Genomic DNA, 20,145 nt, shown 5'->3' with positions numbered 1-20,145 from the left:
ATCTTTCAGCACTGGTATGTGTCCCACTCAGTCATCCAAAGAAAACCTCCCATGGCTTTCTGTATAGCTTCCTCTTAATGATAGCACTGTCAAGCTTTGTGTTGTAAAGAAGTCTGGTAAGAGGTAAAGAGTTTAGGCCTTTATTTTCTGTGTGCCCAGTTCTAAGTATCTAACAATACATATAAATAACTATTGAACTGTCTGAATGGTTAACTTCTAAAGAGATTCATTAAGAAATTAAACTGTACCAGCTTTAGGTCTAGTTAAAACTATTCCAAATACCTGTATAAAGGCTTTCACCAACTTAACCTTCTGTGTAAGCCTGGAGAAGAGAAGGCTCTGGGGAAACCAAATAAGAACCTTCTAGTCCCAGAAGGGGACCTACAGGAAGGATGGAGAGATAGTTTAAAAAGGCCTGTGGTGATAGGACAAGGGGTAATTGCTTTCAACTACAGAAGAGTAGATTGAGATTGGGTGTTAGGAACAGATTCTTTACTGTGAGGGTGGTGGAACACTGGAACAGGTTGCCCAGGAAGGTAGTGGAGGCCCCATCTCTGGAGATACTCAAAGTGAGGCTTGACAGGGCTCTGGGCAATCTCATCTAGTTGGGGATGCCCCTGCTGACTGCAGAGGGGGTTGGACTAGATGACCTTTGGACATCCCTTCCAACCCAGACCATCTTTTCTGATACTATTTCAGTGCTTGAATATTTCACCAGGATGTGACTCAAGAGCAAAGTGAACAAGCACATGTTCCTGTGTGCAGGCATCATTTCAGAGACCACATCCTTTTAAAGGAAAAGCCATAGACAACTTCCAGTTCAAAAATTATATTAAATATAAAATAACCCATTAATGCATTTACAGATAAAATTAAACCATTATGAAAGCAATCACTTTCATACAGTTTGCAAAAAATTGAAGGAAGGATTAAGTTAAGGCACAGTGAGTAATAAAGTATTTTATACAAAGAAGTTTAAACCCAAGGCAGTGAGAGCATTTCTGATGCAACACACAATAGGGAGAAAGGTGGGGGTGGGGGGGGAAAGCCACGTAACTGACATCAATTTCTTGGCAGAAAAGCAAAGCATCCTTCAGCTGTAAAGGTTTTACTCTTGAGCACTGTGAGGCTTTCTGTCTTTGACAGCATCAGAACTCCCAACAAGCTGTTTTTCTGTGTCCCCCCCAGGTGTTGAACCAAGCTCTCCCTTGCAGATGTTCACAGTTTAAGGAATGATTTTACACAGCTGTCACCACCTTCTGTCTTACAAGTCAAAAGCAGGCAACAGAGCATCAAAACAGATGGACTAGAGCTGGTGCCTGAATCCTCAGAAGATTTTTCTGTAGTGCTAGAATGCTAAGAGCAGCTGAGAAAAGAATTTGTGCTCTACAGGATACTAATTTAGGCAGAAGGTTGCCTGAAATACATAACTGGAAAGTAGGAGCCAAGTCACCTGGCCTCTGATGGTACATCAAACTCCTTGGTTTGTAGTGGAACCAAGGCAGGGGGGGATGCATGATAGCACCCAACACAAAATGTCACTGAAGACTATTTTTAAATTGTTTTTCTTTTTAGAAGTCTAAGGGGCAGAAGCAGTATTCCACATGGCAACCACTGCAGATTCTCAGCTCCTTTATCTACAGTGATGTTCTGCAGAAAGTGACTGTGGCACTGACTTCTGATTGTCATGAAGTGAACCATTCTCCTTTCACAAGTTACAAGTAGAGCAGTCACTGCAGTAAAATAGCCTTAAGATGGGCTGCTTTAAAACTCTAGAGCTACCTGCATTTCACTTAGACAAAAACTGATGCTGTTGTAGTATTGCAACAAAGTGTTTTGTTTATTTAAGAAAAAAGAAGAATCCTAAGATTGGTATTGTGATTTCTTCTTTATCTATTCTGTGCTGGAGAGGGAGAAACATCTGCAATGGCACATCTCTTACTAGTCATTTAACATTAAGCAAATAGTCTGTTGAGATTAATCAAGTACATTGTCCCAGGTAGTCTATGCCCCAAAAGTTTTTCATTGCTCTAGATTGGTACCATACACAGTGTCCAGTGCATGCAGTATAATTTAGCAAGATTTGAGTTTTATTTCCAATGTTAAGTAATCAAGCAAGTAAGTCTCAATTCTTGGACGTGGAAGGGAGAAGATCTTACACTGATGCTAGTTTTGCACTTTGCTAGAGCACTGAGTGAAGCAGCTGAGCACCATCAGCTTCCAGGAGTGCTGGTGGCACTTGTTAATAAGTTCTTGAAGGTGTTTACAGCCTCCTTTGTTCTTATTTTTTTGTAACTAAAAGTCAGTGGACCCTTAAGTCTAACTAACAGTAAATCTAACATTGTCTCTCGTGTTACCCAACAACAGAAAAACATGCATACAACAGTGACAATAAATAGGGGAAATCAGATGCTATTACAATGACTTGTGAGTTACAGGATATTGATCCCTATTAATCTATTCATAGAGAGCCAAGTTGCAAACAATGTGCAAACCAGAAAGAGGTGTTTAGAAAGTAGGAAACAGCACTGCATCTGCAATCCACAGGTGTTAAAGAGACACAGCAACTCAAATAAAAGACATTTTTACTTGCTTTACACAGAAATTAGCTCACACATTCGATTTTAGACCAAATGTTTGTAGTGCAATTTTCCTTTTCACTGAAGTGCCAATTTGGCAGAATGCCTCAGCCTTTATTGGGCAGACAAACTGACTGAACAGACGTTGCCTAGCTCTCTCCTGATCAATAAGAATACCAGGAATTGTATTTCACTGAAGAAGTATAATCCTATTTTTCCTGCTCCTTACAGCCAGATTGTGACACCTGACACTTCGTGGTTTCTACATTAAACAGAGCTTTACACTTAAGGAGGGACAGGAACTACATCTTGTTTGTTCTCCCCAACAGACTGCAAATCTCCCTCGTTTTCAAAGTTTACATTCACAAACGAAGTACACCCTGTTGCTTCAGGCTGGTCTGTCTGGACAGGAGCTTCAGCTTGTGGTTTGTTCTGTTGTTCTTGATGCTGTCTTTCTGCTTCTTCTGACATCTTATTTTCCTGTTCCTCCTCTTCCTCCTAAAAACAGACAACCAGATTTGAAAGCTACTAATTACCATTTGCCTTTAAGTCTTTCCAAAGGAGCATGCAAGTTCCTATTACAAGGCAAGGATATTTGTTCCACTAGAAAACAGTCATTAGTTGATCATAAGATGAAATATATTCCAGAATTCCCATTATGGATGAAAATACATCACCAAAAGTAAAGGACTAAACTGTTTTAAATAAAAAGGAAAAAATGTCACACAGAGTCATAGAATAGTTTGAGTTGGAAGGAACCTTAAAGATCACCTAGTTCCAACCCCCTACCATGGGTAGGGATAGCTCCCACTAGACCATGTTGCTCAAGGCCTCATGTCTAGCTAAGCGGGGCTTAGTCAATAGCAATAGTGATAGGTCTACCTTCTCTAATGCTTATTTCAGCTCAATAATGAAGAGCCATCAAAAATAAGTAGTAAAGCTTTAAATATCTTTCCCATCTCTTCCAAATGAAGATAGTATCAAGAGTTTTGTGGGTTTTTTTTGCATAAAGCACTGGCTACCCATCAGTCATTTCCAGTTATGGTTTAGAACAAATGGTAACCATCATGTTCAATTTACCCTTGACACTTGGTTCAACAGGAGTTGGAAACTACATTCCAAGCAGCCACCTCTTTACAGGGTCCAGTGACTGCTGCATCCAACTTTCTCAGGCTGTTGACTTGAAAATGCATTGTACCAGAGAAGCAAGTAAAGCAGTGGTCAGGACCCAGCCAGTTCTAAGACTGATGAGCTGGTGAGAAACAGCTGATGGCTAAGCAGACACTAATCATGTATCAAATGAAATCAAGGTTCTAAAACCTCACTCTATGCTGGAATACAAATTTCATTTTACAAAGTACTCGGGAAGGCAAGTTGGGAGGATAGAATCCTATCCCTCACACATACCTCTCTCTTCATTCTGTAGTACTCATCAATGGCATATTGGTATTTTGGTGTGCTTATGCCCAGAACAGATGCAATCTTTTCCCCAAGGAAATCACACACTGAAAAGTAAAGAGAGGTTTACAGATACACACAATTAGTATCTAGAAGTGCAGTTTTATTTTAAAAGGTGTCATCACTGGTCTGGTTTAGCAAAAACTTTGGTCTGGTTTAACAGTTTTTCATTCCTCAACTGGATTCAAATTAGTTTTTATCTTTGCAGCTGATGGGTCAGATAATGTAGAAATGGTACAGTGTTCCAAGTGTTGGTTGGAACTGAGAGTATGGTTCTTGGACACTTTTTCTGCTTCCTACTTATGAAATGCCTGTCCCCAGAGTGACATTAATTTTGTAATCTCACAGCCAAGCCTACAGTCTCCATCACATTTTTCCATTAATCTTGATCTGTCACATACCTAGGGCTGAAATATTTCCTGTATGCAAACTTCCCACTGGTAAGCAAGTTAATTTTACTTCTGGTGTGCTGTATGAGCTCCTGTAGGACTTGCTTTTGCTTGACTTCAGTCTGTGGCATAATAGCAAGGCATGCAGATAGTGAGCATCTCTGACCTGGTGTTCCCTAATAGGAAGTACCACTGCTGGCTTAGTTCTGGGGATTTTCTAGTCTGGGGCTTACAAGCAGGAAGGGAACTGGCCTAGGCTTTGTCCATGAGTCATTCCATGTGTAGCCACTGTGACTGGACAAAGTGTGTCCCTGCTCACTGCAGGAGGGTTGGACAAGATGACCTTTGAGGGTCCCTTCCAACCCAGTGCAATCTCTGAATCATCTTTCCTGAATGGTTTTCCATAGTCTTACTTCACTCAAAAGACAAAACCAATATGTGCTAGGCTAATCCACTTGGATGCAATTATTAGTTCAATATCCTAATGATTGATCTTTAAGATAAAGAATGAACAAATGGAGAAGAATGCAGAAAATCAATGAAAATCTAGATGGTGGTAGTGATTGTTCAAATTCTGCTAGTTTCAGCTGTGGATCTAGGTTGGTGTTGCTAAGGGATCCATTAAAGGATAAGCCTTTAACTGAACTTTAACTGAAAATTAAGGCAAGAGAGTATGTGTCCACAAATTAAAATACAAGCTCATTCACAGTACATTAGAGGTTGGAAGGGACCTCAAGAGATCAAGTCCAACCCCCCTGCCAGAGCAGGGTCACTTAGGGTAGTCCACACAGGAATGCATCCAGGTGGGTTTTGAAAGTCTCCAGAGAAGGAGACTCCACAACCCCGCCCTGGGCAGCCTGTTCCAGTGCTCTGTCACCCTCACTGTAAAGTTTCTCCTCATATTGAGGTGAAATCTTCATTCATACTTCTGAAGGTCACAAATAATGATCTACAGCCTGTCAAAGTGGCTTTCAATATTCCATTACTGCTTTACCCCAAGAATTAAATGAATACCTGATAAGGTTGATGTGGCAACTCGCAGCATGTGAAACCACAAGTAGGGCCCCCACGTGAGTGTTGTCTGTAAGAACAAGAGTAGTATTGAGACATACAACAGCTCTATGTTCATTGTATCACCATAAGATACAAGTTCCTATTCCAAATATCACCGTAAGATAGAACCATGGTTTACATATGAGAAATTTTGTTCCACTGGTTTTTGTTTCCCACTCCCAGACCTGGGAAATGACAAGCACCCAACTCAATACCAAGGTAGCTCCTACAACTAGAAAGAACCTTCCATAATGTTCTGAATTCCATCAGGCCCAGAAGTGGGTTATAGCCAAGTTGTCTCAGACTTGGGAAATGACAAGCAACTCAATACCAAGGTAACTCCTGTAACTAGAAAGACCTTTCCAGAGGAAGGCAACAAAGCTGTGGAAGGGCCTAGAGAATAAATCATATGAAGAGTGACTGAAGGAGGTGGGGCTGTTTAGTTTAAAAAAGAGAAGGCTGAGGGGAGACCTCATTGCTGTCTACAACTGCCTGAAAGGATGCTGTTGAGAGGCTGGTGCAGGTCTCTTCTCACAAGTGATAGAACAAGAGGGAATGGCCTGAAGCTGCGACTGGGTAGGTTTAGTCTGGACATTAGGAAAAACATTTTCACAGCAAGAGTGGTCAGGCATTGGAATGTGCTGCCCAGGGAGGTGGTGGAGTCACCAACCCTGGAAGTGTTCAAAGGTGGTTTGGATGTGGTGCTTTGGGATACGGCTTAGGGGTGAACCTTGTAGAGTAGGGTTATGGGTTGGACTTGGTGATTCTGAGGGTTCCAACCTGAATGTTTCTGTGATTCTGTGATAATCTCTGAATATCATCATGCCCAGAAGAGAAGTGAGTCAGCCAAGTAGGCCCTTATTACAACAGTAAGAGGATTGCAAGAGACTGTGTAAAGCCTAATAAAACCTTCAAACTGATCCTTGAGCTGCTTCCAAGCATTTACAACCAGATACAAACTATCATTTGGAATTGCATCAGAAGAACGAAACCAGGAACACATGAGGGAGGGAGAGATTTACTGCAGCTCTGAGGGAGTGATGGACAGGGCTGACAAGTAAAGGGCCTGGGGTGATGAGAACAAGTGGAACAGAAAATTAACAAAACATGGCTCATCTAGGATCACCTCAAGCATGTGCATGCAAGCAAAGAGGGCTCAGACGTGCCTACATACTAAGGCATGGAGCATGGGGAGTGAACACAAGGAATTGAGGATGTGTGTGTAGCTGCACAGTAGGATCTTGCTTGGGATCCCAGAGATGCAGTGGATGGCTCTCATGACTGGAATGGTGCAGTGGAGGGATACAGACTCTGCAGGAAGCACAGGTTGGGCAGATGAGTTGCCCTTTGCATGACTAGGGTCCATTCACCACCGCAGAGGAAGTACTACAGCCTCCAGAAAAATTGAGATACTTATGTATAAGAACATAAAGAAAACCTAGAGATTAATGGGCTTACATAGGCTGTGCCCTTCACTAAGGAAAGAGGCTGTATCTCTTTTTAAAAACAGATAAACAACAAGCCATGTAATAAAGAGGAGAATGGGAAAAATCAAATTTCAGTCTAATGGGGAAAAGCTGTAGGCTTTCACTTTGGTGAAAAGACAACCTCAGATGTCAGTGAACTAAAAGATGTTTGTAGTTAACACTCTGTTGTATTCAAGCAAGCTCTTTGTGATGTATTCCCTCCTTACCCCCATTAAAGATCTCTGTAGAGATACTTTCCTTGTGGAAAGTAGCAATTAAAAGAGTCAGCTTGTAGGAAAAGAAACCCATTAGCTCCAGTCAGTTGCATATTATGTATTTATGACTTACTGCTAAAAACTGTTTGATAATAATCAGTTCCTATGATCTTATTAAATAGATCTCTGCACACTACAATCAATACTACTATAAATAATACAGCTACAGAGACTAGCTGGTATAGCCTCAGCAGGCACAAGCTACTAGACTTCAGAGCTTTCCAAGCCCGGCCTCTACAAATGAGTGTAGCAGAGAAATCATCTGTCAAGCCAGAAACTCAAGTTGGGTAGGCTGAAAGAAGCCAGATGCTGTATTTTTTTGGCAGTGGGTATGGAAAATGTCCTGCCAAGGTAAAAGTGTAAGCAAAACCAGCTGCTATCCTGCTTGAACAAAAGCACCTCCAGCTTGTTGATTACTGCTCAGTTGGCAGACAGGCTAACGACAATCATTTCAGCTTGTTCAGCTGAAGAAGTCAAGGAAAGTGCTGGAAAAGCTTGCAAGCCACAGGTGCAAATAATGGCACTGAGGAGCCTCTACAATCCTTCATAACAAGGTGACAAAGTTAAAAAGCATTCACACAGAGCATAGGACAAACAAGAGCCTGCTGTGCGGCTGTAAGCAAGAAGCCACAAGAGCCTCCTTAATACTTGAGAGTGAAAGGAGAAGCTTACCTTCAACAGGACAGAAGCAGCTCAGACAGAACATTCTAACACCTTGTGGTAACACAAACACAGGGAACATCTGACACTTGGCAGACAGGGCAGTTCTGTCTATTTCTACTGTTCCCTCACCACAGTAAGAAACGATTTTGGTATGCAAGGAGCACATCTCCAGCTTCATGACAAAGCCCAAACCAGACACATCTTCACCTCCAACAAGCAAGGTCTTCCCAGGTCCTTCAAATTACAAAAGGAGCATTCTTTCAAGTATCTCAAAAGACAATGTGAAACCATGACAGAAGCTACTTCCAAAAGTCCACCAGAAGAAAGAAGATGGCTTGGAAAGTAAACCACCAAGAACAACTAAGAACAAGGAAACACATCCAAGGAATAATCCTCCTTTTTTTTTCTCCCCCCCTCCTTACTTCTTCAGGGTAAATTTGGGTAGGTTCCAGATATCTCAAGATACCTCAAGAAAGGTGTGTCCAGCACGTCTAGGGAAGTTCTTCTACCTCTCTACTCTGCCTTGGTGAGACCACACCTGGAATACTGTGTCCAGTTTTGGGCTCCCCAGTTCAAGAGAGACAGAGACCTGCTGGAGAGAATCCAACAGAGAGCTGCAAGGATGACTATGGGGCTTGAGCATCTCCCCTATGAAGAGAGACTGAGAGCCCTAGGGCTATTTAGTCTGGAGAAGAGAAGACTGAGAGGGGATCTGATCAATGTCTATAAATATCTGAGGGGTGGGTGTCAAGTGGAGGGGGCCAGGCTTTTTTCGGTGGTTCACAGTGATAAGACAAGGAACAATGGGTTCAAACTTGAACATAGAAGATTTCACCTTAACATGAGGAGAAACTTCTTTACAGTGAGGGTGACAGAGCACTGGAACAGGCTGCCCAGGGGGATTGTGGAGTCTCCTTCTCTGGAGACTTTCCAAGACACTTTCCAAATGGATGCATTCCTGTGCAGACTACCCTAAGTGATCCTGCTCTGGCAGGGGGGTTGGACCTGATGATCTCTTGAGGTCCCTTCCAACCTCTGATATACTGTGATATTGTGATCTTAGTTTAGAGTGAGACAAACCCAAAAAAATGTGTTTCTTGACTGGAAACAAGAGGCAATAGTATGAGACACAGGACACTTTTATTGTAAGGGGACACTATTTCTCCAGCCATCAATCTCTTTAGTATATGTTTCTACAACGCTTAATTATACTATTCAGCTATCCTGACTTCATTTTGTTATTTAAAATAGAAAAGGCAAGGGATATGAAAACTGGGTTTGAAATTACAGAAATTCTTAATGAACAATTTTAATGCAAGTGATGCATTTTAAGTAGAAATTAACATAATGGATTCAACCATTGATAAAACCAATGGTTCTGGTTCAACAACAGATTTGGTTTCTTAGTATGGTTCTTAGTGTGTTCCCTGCTGAAGGGAACACACAGAGTAACAGAATTGTTGGGGTTGGAAGGGACCTCAGGGATCATCCAGCTCCAACCCCCCTGCCATGGGCCGGGACACCTCACACTAGATCAGGCTGGCCAGAGCCTCATCCAGCCTGGCCTTAAACACCTCCAGGGATGAGGCTTCTACCACCATCCTGGGCAACCTGTTCCAGTGTCTCACCACCCTCGTGGTGAAGAACTTCTTCCTAACATCCAATCTGAATCTACCCATTTCTACTTTTGTTCCAATCCCCCTAGTCCTACCACTCCTGACACCCTACAAAGTCCCTCCCCAGCTTTCTTGTAGGCCCCCTTCAGATACTGGAAGGCCACAAGAAGGTCTCCTCAGAGCCTTCTCTTCTCCAGACTGAACAGCCCCAACTCTTTCAGTCTGTCCTCATAGGAGACGTGCTCCAGCCCTCTGATCATCCTCGTGGCCCTTCTCTGGACACATTCCAGCACCTCCAGATCCTTCCTGTAACAGGGGCTCCAGAACTGGACGCAGTATTCCAGGTGGAGTCTCAGCAGAGTAGTGCAGAGGGGGAGAATCACCTCCCTCACCCTGCTGGCTGTGCTTCTCTTGATGCAGCCCAGGATGTGATTGGCTTTCTGGGCTGCAAGTGCACACTGGCAGCTCATATTGAGCTTCTTGTCCATCAGTACTCCCAAGTCCTTTCCTTCAGGGTTGCTCTCAAGCCAGTCACGCCCAGCCTGTATCAATGCTCGGGATTCCCCCAGCCCAGGTGTAGGAAACATGTGCTTCTTTAAACTTCTGGGTGCACCATGTTCCTAAACAATCCATATCTATATTTATTGGCACCAAATTTCAGTCCTTTGAACTTTCCAAGAATGTAGTTTCTTTTTTGCCAGAGGAAATGGCATAATGATTACAATAATTTCCCAATTTAAGAAGAAAGTGAATCCTCTATTTAAGAGTTAATAAACACCACCAAATATATACTTTTCACTGCTTAGTGTCAAGATGCATTTTAAATTAGTTTATTTACAGGTCACATCAATAATATGTCCTTCAGTGTATGCACCATGTGAAAATCTCTCATCTATGACAACTACTGAAAACATGATCAGAAACACACACACCACCCTCCAACAAAAAGCTTCCACTATATTACAAGTAGCTATTACTTGGTCTGTGATTACTTTTCTCCCTCATGCCCAAATTCTTAAAAGAAAAGTATAACAGTCCTCAAGAGAGGACTTTTTGCTATTTGAAGTTAAGCTTCTTTTACACAGGGTATCAAGACAATCTTCCTGCAAGAATGTTTTTCAATCTTTTTGAGCACTAAAGGTTAATAAAATTAAATCTCTTCTGGAGCTTTGCTGCAGAGATGTTCTCAGGATGAATTCTAAGGTTATTGCCAATAGCTATATTGCTTACAGCTGCTCTGCAAAGACTTACACTCCACCTTCTGCCTACTCATGTAACAAGGGGAATGCAATGAAAATTTTATAGCAAGCGGACCTGCAGTAATTAACAGATTGTCTTCTTAAACAGGTTAGAGAAATTTAATTACAACAAAATAAAGTTTGAGTAAAATTATCTAAAATATCCAGGGAAATCTCTGTTGAGCATACCCTGTGTTCTGGGTTCAACTCATTCTTAAAAAACAACAAACCAACAGAATGGACACTCCAGTTCAAAAATGTTAATGAACCCAGTGCTGACCTACAGAAGTATCAGAATCATTGCTTCACAGTAAAATTAAGACCCAGGTCTCTTTGAGAATTCATTTTGAGTGGCAACAGTCCATCACACTGAGTGCTTTGGTTATCATATACCAGGACATATACATGTTGATTGCTTAGTATGAAAGACATTGTCAATGCCTGCTTCACTCTAAACCACTATTAAACCCAGTGCCTTACTGAAGATGTTTCTTTACAACATGGCAAAATATTTGTTTTCCTTATACTCTATTCAGAAGCTGCCAGGATGCCAATACCAGCTGAGCTTTGAAATTTCATGATGCAAAGTTTCTATTCAAAATATCAAATGTGCTTTTTCTAGAAATAAATTGGACCAGGGACTGCTATTATTTGCAACACACTTTTTCATATCCCAACTGAGATAAGTTTTAGACATGCTGGTCTCAGCAAACTCACTATTTAATTGCTTTTATAGAAATCCTACAATAAAAACATTTTTAAGGCAGCTGTTGGCTAAAACATCAAAGCTCAGCTTGGCCTAACATTTCTTCAATTGACTGGCTCAGCTGGGATACATGAAGCATGCAGCAGATAAGGTAAACTTCACTTAATGGCAACCCTTGTTCTAATCAAGTTTATTCTGTCAAGGTAAAAAGCACTACATAATAAGGCATACTGTGCTCCACAACAAATTGCTCTGGTTTGGGGAGTAAAGGGGGTCCTTTTATTAAAAAATACAATAAAAATTAAGGATTTCATAAACTATAAAAGGAGAATAAAGCAATCTTAACTGTGCCATACAATAGAGTCTTTGGTATTCAGGAAAAAAAAATCTGTATTAGGAAAGCAGGAGAACAGTCACAGCATTCCTGGCTGCTGTGCACATTTGAGGGCTCTTCACTTAAGTGTCCATTTGTATAGCAGCCTGCACGCCCCTGGCTTCACAACATGTACATCATGGCTCATGAGCCTTTCATCACTGCACCACAGTGCCACTCTTCTGCTGAGAGGTAATGGCATACAACACATTACACAGATTTGTTCCCCTGCTAATTAGAGTTGGGGGAAAAAAAAAAAAGAAAGTCTCTTCCACACCCATGGATATCTGACACAACTTGCGTAGTGGGGAACAGATCTGACTCTGAAGATACCTCAACATTACCATAATATTCACTAAGTTTCACAGTTCCTGCATTTCTTTGAGCAGATACTTAGGCAAACAACCAATACCCAGCAAGGCAGCTTAACATCTACTCCTTGTTTGTGAGTAAAACACATTTATTTTCAATCTATGAAAGTCAGGTGTATTTTATACTGATGATAACCCTACCTGCTCTCAGCTTAATGTTACTTTTAGCTGTATATAAGAACTGCCTAACAGGAAAGAGATAGCAGTACCATCAACCCACCCAAGATGAAATGCAACAGCTTCACCTGTGAATCACTAAGATCCCTAATCCCATCTGAATTCTCATAGTCTCATTGAAGCTTAGTCCTCAAACCACTTTTTTATTGTTTTTCCCTTCAAGATAAATTCATTTTACAGAGGGGAAAATAACCCTAACTGATTGACAGTCCCAAACTCTTTACTGCAGTCTCTTCAACGAATTCAAGGTCTCCAAGGATGGATATGTCTATAAAGAAACACAGAGCCTACTGCTGTGCAGTAAATAGAGAATTTCAAACACAACATTTCTTAATTACAGATTCCCAAAGGATGGTGCAGAAATCATTACAACAGTGTCAAGTAGAGAACAGGGCACCAGTTTCCATGCATGCACGGACACTTGTCTGAAGCATGAGAACAAGCACCTCTACACTGCATCTGCCTCCAGTATGCAACAAGGCAGGACCAGCTGCTGCAATCACCTGGTTGCACTCCAGCACATCAAGAAGGGCCCAGTGAATTCTGGAGTCTCCATCTCCAGTACAGGCAATCAAGCCTAGGGAGGGTCAGGAAGCAAGCCCCGGCAGCAGACAGGGACAACAGAGGTGCAGACCCAATTTAGCGGGGTGAGAATTGTTGTATGAGGGTAGAGAAAAGAGCTGTCTGAGACATCAGTTCTTGGAGGGCGTCATAAAAGAAACATGAGACTGAGGGTGAGGAGAGATGAAGAGATGGATGCAGATCTTCTCTGTGACTGACTGCCTGAGGGCAGGGAGCTGCTATTGCCAGTGCTGAGAAGCACAGCTGTGAGCTTTGCAAATACATTATCACCACAAAATCGACTGTCAGACATGCCAACAAAATAAAACAGAGTATATATTTCATTTTACCTCTATGTGTAGATCCAGGACCATTGACAGAAAGGGAAATGTATTTTAGCAGCTACAGTACACTATGGGAGACAGCTGTTACTGCTGAAACTCCCAGTTGAAGTCAGACCAATGAAGAAGATTCCAATCACAGGTCATGCAAAACCTTCATAGCTTCCCACACAGATGAACTTTACATACATAGACTAGAGAGGGCCTTTGAAACTTGTTTTTCATATATTATGCATTATACTAGGTTTTCTTTATTTCTGCAGGTCACCTGGTTTTTCCCCTTCTATACTCTTCTAAGTGCATCAAATTGCTAGTATGGTAACACTAAATTACAGGGTCAAGTCTGCTGTCACCAAACACAAGGAAACAAATGCCTTCATTCCAACAGGTTTTTTTAAACAATAGTGTGAACCAAGGAGACATGAAGCAAATATTATTAGAGAGGGAAATGCTGGAGAGGACAGACTACAACTATGAAGAAATTAAACCCATTTCTAATTAATAGGACTACTTTAGTGGAGGAGGACTCCAACACAAAACTTATCAGGAATACTTCTCACAGATTTTTCAGTCCCTAGAGCCAAATTAATGGGATCTTTTAAGTCTGAATCAGATTTGTGACACAAAAATTAAAGCATAAAACGAGGGTAGTTGCCCAGTAAACCAGAAATAGCAATTTATCAAGGAAAATACCTACAGGATCTACAGGTGGTAACAGGTCTTTTTTCTCTTGTTCATCTTCCTCTTCATCTGTGCTATATTCTTCCATTGTTTCTCCACTTGCAAAATGAATAACCCTCCTTGGAATTTTCTTCTTCTTTCCTATGACACCCAGCTCCACATTCTCAAAGCCTCCCTCTCCATTTGCAAGTTGCTATAAAGAAGAAAAAAAAAATCATGATATCTCAAGTACATGCTTCTGGAACTGGAAAAGTTCCCCCTCAAAAAACTTCCCAAGATATTTCAAATAGAATGATCAGTTTATGCAGTGCACATCTACAAGAGCCTGGCTGTAGGTAAAGGATAAGACTGAAACATTTCTGTTTGCAGATACATAAAAAGCGATGCCTTTACTAAAAAGAACAAAAGGTTCAGTACTTTTACTTCAGCATGGGCAGGTGGTATGTCTGGTTTTGTTCTCCCAGCTGCTGAACACTACCCTGCAGTGTCCAGGTCACAAGCATACTTCTAGTTCAAAGGCCAATCAATAATCCTTTAGACTAACAACTCCTGTGTCCAGAGACTTTCACTAAGGTTTTGTGTGTATCTATCAAAGCAGAGCCTTCACCTTGCTAGAGCTTTTTAGCTATTACTGCATCAAATGCACAAAACTGTTTTGAAAACACTTCTGTTACACAGAGAAGGAACCAGAAGTTAGGACATGCCAGCCGCATGTTTTTAATGTACCACAAAGACTTTTTAAAATGCATGAGGTCATGTAATTCAAAACACAAGGAAACAGATACGTGTACTTGGATAGCAATGTGCCCTTGCAGCCAAGAAAGCCAATGGTGTCCTGGGGTGCATTAGCAAGAGAGTGTCCAGCAGGTCTAGGGAGGTTCTCCTGCCCTCTACTCTGCCCTGGTGAGACCACACCTGCAATACTGTACACAGTTTTGGGCTCCCCAATTCAAGAAAGACAGGGATCTACTGGAGAGGCTCCAATGGAGGGCTATGAAGATGATTAAGGGATTTGAACCTCTTTCCTATGAAGAAAGACTGAGAGAACTGGAACTGTTTAGTCTGGAGAAGAGAAGGCTGAGATGGGATCTTATTAATGTCTATAAATACATGAGGGGTGGGTGTCCAGAGGAAGAGGGCAAGCTCTTTTCAGTGGCACCCAGTAGCAGGATAAGGAATAATGAATATAAGCTAGAACACAGGAAGTTCCACCTCAACATGAGGAGAAACTTCTTTATTGTTGAGGGTAACAGAGCACTGGGACAGGTTGCCCAGAGAGGCTGTGGAGTCTCCTTCTGTGGAGACTTCCAAAGCCAACCTGGATATGTTCCTGTGTGGCCTGCCCTAGGTGATCCTGCTGTGGCAGGGGGGTTGGACCTGATGATCTTTGGAGGTCCCTTCCAGCTCCTAACACTCTGTGAATCTGTACTCAAAATTCAGGTTGCATAAACCAGGATCATTCTAATTTGCAACTTCTTACCTATGCAACCTTGTCTCTACAGAGGCAATTCAAAATTATTTATAAAAATATATGATGTTATCACATAGTTGTAGGACACCCCATCATCACTGTAAGCACAGCATCACCATTCCCATCTCTTGTGCTACATTATGTAAATTAGCTTTACAATGCAAATGGGCTCAGTTAGTCAGGAGAGGCAGTGGGCACAGTAAAGGGGCAGGAGGGGGCTGTGGGGAGCAGAATGGTTTCCTTCATTCCAGGCACAGATTTTTCTGGTGCCCACAGAGAAGAGGGAGGGAAGGTAAAGATCACGTGCCAGGCTCTACAGTGTGGAGAGGGAGTGCACACATCCATCATCTCTCCCAGCCTTCATACCACTGCTTCTCAAAACTGCAAGTCATTTCAGCTTCCCCTAGCATTTCTTTAGCCACCATGGCACACTGCAGACATTTTCCTGGAAGAGCAGAGCAGAATCGAGTGCCAAGTTTTCACTGGGGTAATTCAGCTGCAATGGCATTACATTGTTATGCAGAATTACATTTTCATGTAGAAAACCCAACCTGGCTGGCCAGGGCTCAGCACACTCTCTGCTGTGTTTCAGCCTTGGGAACAGAGCAGGAACAGAACAGTAAAGCTATAAAAACACAAATGCTGAAAACAGAGGAGAAACCTAAGCTCAGGGAGTGCTCTTTGCTGGGCTACATCAGCAAGTGCCAGTTACTGCCACTCAGATCTGCATTTTTTGGAGCAAAAAGCAGCACAGAATCAGTCTTTTATGAGCATTTCACGCTCCTTTATTGCCATCATACAATGATGCCATTTTTCATGTTTAGCCACAGTGCTGAAGAGCACCATTTCTTGCAACACAGCACCACAAATATTACTCTGATAACAGCGAGCAGCATGAGCCTCTCCTCAGAGCTACTTTAAAGACACAGTCTCTTCACTTGATTTTGGCTCATTTAACTCAAATGCTTCAAATGTTTTAACTTAGAAAGAAAAACTGTTGTTAATATTTGAAGTTTAAAAAGCAGGCTTTCAGACCTTGCACACCCATCCCACACTCTACTTAACACTGTGGCAGTTTTAGGCTGGCACCTAGAAAATTTTCCACAGACTGAGTAGAAAGTGGTAGGAATTACCATTGGATGCAAAAGAAAAATAATGGTAAGGTTTAAAAAATCCCATTGGTCTGATAACTAATATAAAGTTAGTTGTATAAACTAATTCTCTTTCCAGCTTCTTTTGCTCTAGCAGATACTAACTGGTGCTTTTGCTTGGCTGTGGCTGACCTTGGCTGCTGCTTATTGTGGCTAAGTACTAACAAGCTACTCTCTGTTCTTTCTCTTTTCCCTTGTATAGGGCGGGGGAAGCTGTTGGTAACCCCCTGGTTTTGTCCAGGGGGGTTCTTGTGCTGTTTATAAATTGTAAATACATGTAAATATTGTATATTTTGTACATATTCATTGTATTTCATATTTCTAGATTGTAGTGTGCTTGTAAATATAGCTTCATTTGCTTTCCAACTGAGCTGGTCTGGCAAATTTTATTTTTTTTTTTTTCTCCAAATTAGTTGGGGGGTAATTTTCAACCCACCACATACATCACCTCCAGTGAGCAGCTCCACATAAATAGTACTGGTACAAAGTTTCAGAGAAATGCAGTAATTTGATAAAATAAGGATTCATCAAGGAACCCTGAATTGTGTCCCTTCATAATCTGTTTCTAAAGAGTCCTAAAGGATTAGGTAAGATAATAAATAATGCCTATCAGCTGTTGCTTTGGTTGTTACCTAGTCAACAAGCCTGGGTACAGGTTTCAGTCATTGCTGGAACATTTGTCCTTTTAATTTTTACATGCACAACCTCAACAAAAGCCAACTCTCCCTGCTGCAAGAAGAAAGTTCAGCACCAGTAAATTTTATTTATCTTTCCAAAACTGTGTCCATGCTGCTCTATTCTAAGAACTGCCAGCTAGATTGACTTTACAGCTCAAACGTTACAGTATCTCCTGCTGGAGGGTTTACACCTCAGCTCTTTTTTTATGGTTATCACAAAGATTGTTCTGCTAGTCCACACCTTTAGTCAGGTTACCACCTCATTTTTTTTTTCTCCACAGGTCTGTCCCCCTCCACTACCTATATGGGTCTTGAAAGACTCAGCATTTCTCTTAACCTCATGCCATAGAAGTATTTACTTCGGTTTCCATTCCAGTAGTTACTAGACACAATGGCCAGTCACCCTTGTGCTTTCACCACACTAGCTAACATGCAGGAGGTACTCCATGAACAGTGTAAAGTAACTTCCTTTTTCTTTTAGTTGCCCTCTTGGAATTTTTAATGGCTTTATGGCATCCTTCCAAGCCTCACCTGTCAGGAAGCCAACATCTGAAACTGTTTGTTCCTTGTTTACCCTCTTTACACTCACGGTCTTATCTCACCTTTTGGCCAGAAACAGAGAGAACAGGACACATTTTGACAGTGTTGGTACAATACCCAGCACGATGGCATTTCAGTCCACAACCAAAATAGCAAAATAAATAAACTACAATTAAGGATGAGGCGTGCCAGGACGCCTGCAGGTGAGCTAGGAGAACCGGCACAGCCAATATTAGGTGATGCAATAACGTAAAGTTTCATTGAGGAAAGATGAAAAGCAAGAAGTAGCAGGAAAAGCAGACTATCCACGTGGGTAACTTTTAATCTGTTGGGCTCTGGTATTCTTACGAGAGCTTATGACCAAAAATGCCAAAGTCTGTGATGCCCACTCTCCCCCTCAGAAACATGAGCAATTGCTCATTGCACTGAACTGACAGTGCTAGTTAATGAGAAACATTTCTACCCACGTTATCTTGCCTGCCTGTTTGAGGCTTTTTTTTCCTTATGGCTTGACTTTCTACCCTTGGGTTTCAACTGGAACTAAACAGCGTGCACCTTTCTAAAGCAGGAGACAACAAAACAGTAGTCAGAGGATGACGGTAAGAAAAGGGCGTCAGAATATGAAGCCTTGGAAAGGCACAGTAACCAGTGAAGGTGCAGTGCATAAAACATTCAGTATGAGGCCGAGGTCAGTGCGATGGGTACGACAGCTCGCCAGGTGACATTCTAATTAAAAGCTGGCGTCCCTGACCATCTCCAACGCCTTCGCGAACTTGACAGCACGGAAACTTGTCTCCATTTAATATTTATCAAGCTCGTTTGTAACAGGCATTACCTGCCGGTGAGCAGGAGACACCCGAGACGCGCGTGCCCGCCGTGCTCACTGTAATTACAGAGCGCTGGAAGAAAGGTCGGATGGGCAGACAGACTGATTGACCGACCGCCTCCCACCGCAGCCAGGGCCCTCCACACCCCACCACCCGCACCGGAGAACCGGCAGGCGCTAGGGGATCTCCCAGCTCCCGCACACCCCCGGGCGACGCGGCCACCACCCACGCCCTGGACAGACCCCAGCGCCGCCGCCCGCCCTGCCGCGGCCCGAGAGGCCTCTCCCTCCTCCGGAAGCGGCCTCCTCCCGGGCTGAGCAGCGTGGCGGCCCGGCCGGGAAGGACTGGGGAGAAGCCGCTGCGCCGGCCCCGCTCACCTGCTCAGGCTCCATGGTGCAGGCGGCAGCCGCGGGGACGGCGGCGGGCGCGCAGTAGAGGGTGATGGCGGACAGCCCCTGCTCCATCCTCCCGCCCGCCGCGGCGCCGGGGGAGGGCGGCAGCGGGCCCGCCGCGGCCCAGGGAGGCGAGCAGCCGGGCGGCACCGCCCGTCAACACCGCCCGCCGGGGCGGTGCCTGCAGCCCGCCGCGGCCGGCTGGGCCGCCGCCCGGGCTCCCTCCCTGCACTGACGGGCGGGGTGCCTTGCCGGGGCTGGCCCGTGGGTCCCCCGGCAGTGGGACAGAGCCGGCAGCGGCCTCCGTCATTTATCTTCTCTCCGCAGCCCAGGAACAACCGGATCCTGGAGAGGGATGGGGAAGAGACCAGAGGCAGCCGAGCTGGCGGGCACAGTCGTGCTTACACCCAGAGTGAAGCCCTTCTGCGGACAGGGGCTATGTATATTTCAGGGAAATACGACATCGTAGGAAGATGATGTACACGAAAATCTGCAAAATAACAGAAGAACACTTTGAGAAGCCCATGAAGCTACTCAGCAGTAGTTAAGAGCCATCTCAGGAGGAGCCAAGCTTGCTATGCCTTTCAGTAGCCTTGGCTCAGGCCATTGAACACAAATCAAAAAACACCACAGAAGAAGAGAAATGCAAACCATGGGAGCCTTGACCCAGGGGATGTGTTTGAGTGAGAACACTTAATCCCAGCAGGCAGGAAAAAGGTGTTTGTCAGATAATTGGTTTGTTCCACTGGTCCAGCTGAGAGTTCTTTTCCCTTCGAGCCTGTGCAGAGGCCTCCTTATTGCAGGTGATGTCCCAGCCTGAAGGAGGGGCCAGGGCTAACCTAGCAACGGGCACATTAGGCAACGACAACTAGTGAAAACAGCTGGAAGTGGAGTAATTTGAAATGTCCTTCTTATGGGACTGAGGAATGAGCAATTTTACTTATTTTTAAAAGATTTAACCAATGGCTGTAACATGGATTTATCTACGTGACATTAAGAGCCGTCCTTCAATCCTATATCATTAACTTCCAACGAATTATAATCTGTTGCACATGATTATTTCAGAGCTGGTGAAGGGTTACTTTTTCTCAACCAAGTACCATGTCCAAAAAAAATTGAACGTGCAACAGAAACCTATTT

General features: G+C 43.1%; 1 protein-coding gene across 1 annotated transcript; it reads right to left on the bottom strand.

Annotated features, from left to right (window-relative positions):
* Window positions 1-897: 897 nt before the first annotated feature.
* On the bottom strand, window positions 898-19,092 carry FAM177A1 (family with sequence similarity 177 member A1). The gene is made up of 5 exons (XM_054400762.1): window positions 18,991-19,092; window positions 13,964-14,140; window positions 5,441-5,507; window positions 3,987-4,084; window positions 898-3,077 (listed from the first exon to the last, which is right to left on the bottom strand). Exons 1-5 carry the CDS (start codon window positions 19,075-19,077, stop codon window positions 2,865-2,867), a joined length of 642 nt encoding a protein of 213 aa, XP_054256737.1. The 5' UTR covers window positions 19,078-19,092; the 3' UTR covers window positions 898-2,864.
* Between the last annotated feature and the right edge of the window lie 1,053 nt (window positions 19,093-20,145).

Source organism: Indicator indicator, chromosome 4, assembly GCF_027791375.1.
Source record: "Indicator indicator isolate 239-I01 chromosome 4, UM_Iind_1.1, whole genome shotgun sequence".
Taxonomy (NCBI): Eukaryota; Metazoa; Chordata; class Aves; order Piciformes; family Indicatoridae; genus Indicator; species Indicator indicator.
The sequence above is the reverse complement of the archived record's forward strand: the minus strand, read 5'-3'. Positions and strand labels throughout refer to the sequence as shown.

Bases quoted from the DNA above. Each gene is read 5' to 3' on its own strand.
- FAM177A1 (XM_054400762.1), bottom strand. From the start codon at position 19,077: ATGGAGCAGGGGCTGTCCGCCATCACCCTCTACTGCGCGCCCGCCGCC. The intron at 4,085-5,440 runs GTATTCATTTAA...TTTACTTTTCAG, and splicing joins TGCCACATCAACCTTATCAG to TGTGTGATTTCCTTGGGGAA. The intron at 3,078-3,986 runs GTATGTGTGAGG...GTCTGTTTTTAG, and splicing joins ACTACAGAATGAAGAGAGAG to GAGGAAGAGGAGGAACAGGA.